This window comes from Colobus angolensis, unplaced genomic scaffold (assembly GCF_000951035.1).
Source record: "Colobus angolensis palliatus isolate OR3802 unplaced genomic scaffold, Cang.pa_1.0 Scaffold97, whole genome shotgun sequence".
Classification (NCBI taxonomy): Eukaryota; Metazoa; Chordata; class Mammalia; order Primates; family Cercopithecidae; genus Colobus; species Colobus angolensis.
Window position 1 is genome coordinate 7,542,934 of NW_012123709.1, and position 1,525 is coordinate 7,544,458.

At 44.8% G+C, this 1,525-nt stretch overlaps 1 protein-coding gene across 1 annotated transcript in view; it reads right to left on the reverse strand.

The window, feature by feature from the left end:
• Positions 1–1,525, reverse strand: part of RYR3 (ryanodine receptor 3) — a 400,958-nt gene that overhangs the window by 237,907 nt on the left and 161,526 nt on the right. Inside the window, exon 23 of the mRNA XM_011932727.1 lies at positions 758–917. Coding sequence (XP_011788117.1) covers positions 758–917 — 160 coding nt within the window. The remainder of the gene's footprint in view (positions 1–757; positions 918–1,525) is intronic.

The window sequence follows — 1,525 nt, forward strand, 5'->3', positions numbered from 1 at the left end:
GAGCCACAGTGTGTTCATTTCATGACAGAGGACACACATTTGTAGTAATCTCCCTCTCAGTTCCTTAGGAGGGACTAAGAAGACAATAGGGACAATTGCAGAGATAAGTCACCCAAACTCATAAGTATAACATGCTGTTTTGAACCTCTTCACTCTGCTGCTCCTCCTCCCCCCATAGTTTCCATAGCTGTATTCTTCCTGGCTTCCAGATGTGTGCAGGTTTGGAGGCTCCAGTATGAATTCACTAATGTGCACATAGCCGCTCCTGAACTTCCCTGATACTAACCCTACCACTGGTGATTACTAAGATGAGAGGAACCATCTCAAGGAAAGAGGCGTGCCAGGTGGTTTGGGACTAAACTCTATCTAATTTCTTGCTGTGCTCTGGCTTTCAAGCTGCCTCCTGCTCAGGCCAAGACTTCTACTCAGAAATCGTTGGCCTAGTGGACTGAAGTAAGGAGGCAAAAGCTTTTGGGCAGCTGGTTTGCTGCTCTGCTGGGCTAGCTTCCCCTCCATTTCATCCTCACCAGCAGATACGTGGGACCATCCCAGACATACTGCTGAGCTATGATGTGACCATTACAAATTCTGTCCAGCCCCGTGATTCCATAAATAATGAACACACTGAGGTGTGAGGGACAGAGTGCAAAGGCAACCTCTTCCTTCTGATCTAACACACACCAAAGCAAAATGGCATGTGGATGGATGATCTTCTATCTTCTAACTTTGCCAGCATGCCTGACCCAGCATTTCTTACCTGTTGGATGCCATAGGTCCATCCTTGTTTTATTCTGTCTTTTGCCCAAACATTGTGGGCATTTTCTGCAAGCTTATCCACTAAAATTTCTTGAGGAGGCAACAGCTTCACATCAGACAAATCCAAAGGGGCTGGCTTATAGCCATTGGACATCATATAGCTACAAGTAAATGTAAAAGTGCACAGTTTTAACAGATCTCCATGAGTTTCTCATTCCAGATTTTAGACCAAGAGCACATGGTAAGAATGCTATGCCAATAAGGCTATGGTCACAGGTCCCCCTCTTTGGCTGAATGAATAGCTCAGCTCTGTTTCAAGTCTATAGATGCAGCCCCCAATCTACCATCCTCCTTCCCAACAAATATAACATATTTCAAAGAAGACTTGAAAAAAGCAGATGGTCAGTACAAACCATCTTTATTTCTAAGAAAACTACCTCTGTTCTCTACAAATAATGGGCACATTCAGTATGCTGCAACATTACCAGAAGCCCATCATCCCACTACAAAAACACAAGAAGTCAAAACCAAGGTCTTGTTGGCAAATGTCTTCCTACAAATCAGCACAGGATAATCACTCAGTCGAAATGTAAAGGCTAAACTTTTACTTTCGGAATTAAAAAAAAAGGGCCCGGTGCGGTGGCTCACGCCTGTAATCCCAGCACTTTGGGAGGCCAAGGTGGGCGGATCACGAGGTCAGGAGATCGAGACCATCCTGGCTAACACGGTGAAACTCCGTCTCTATTACAAATACAAAAAATTAGCCGGG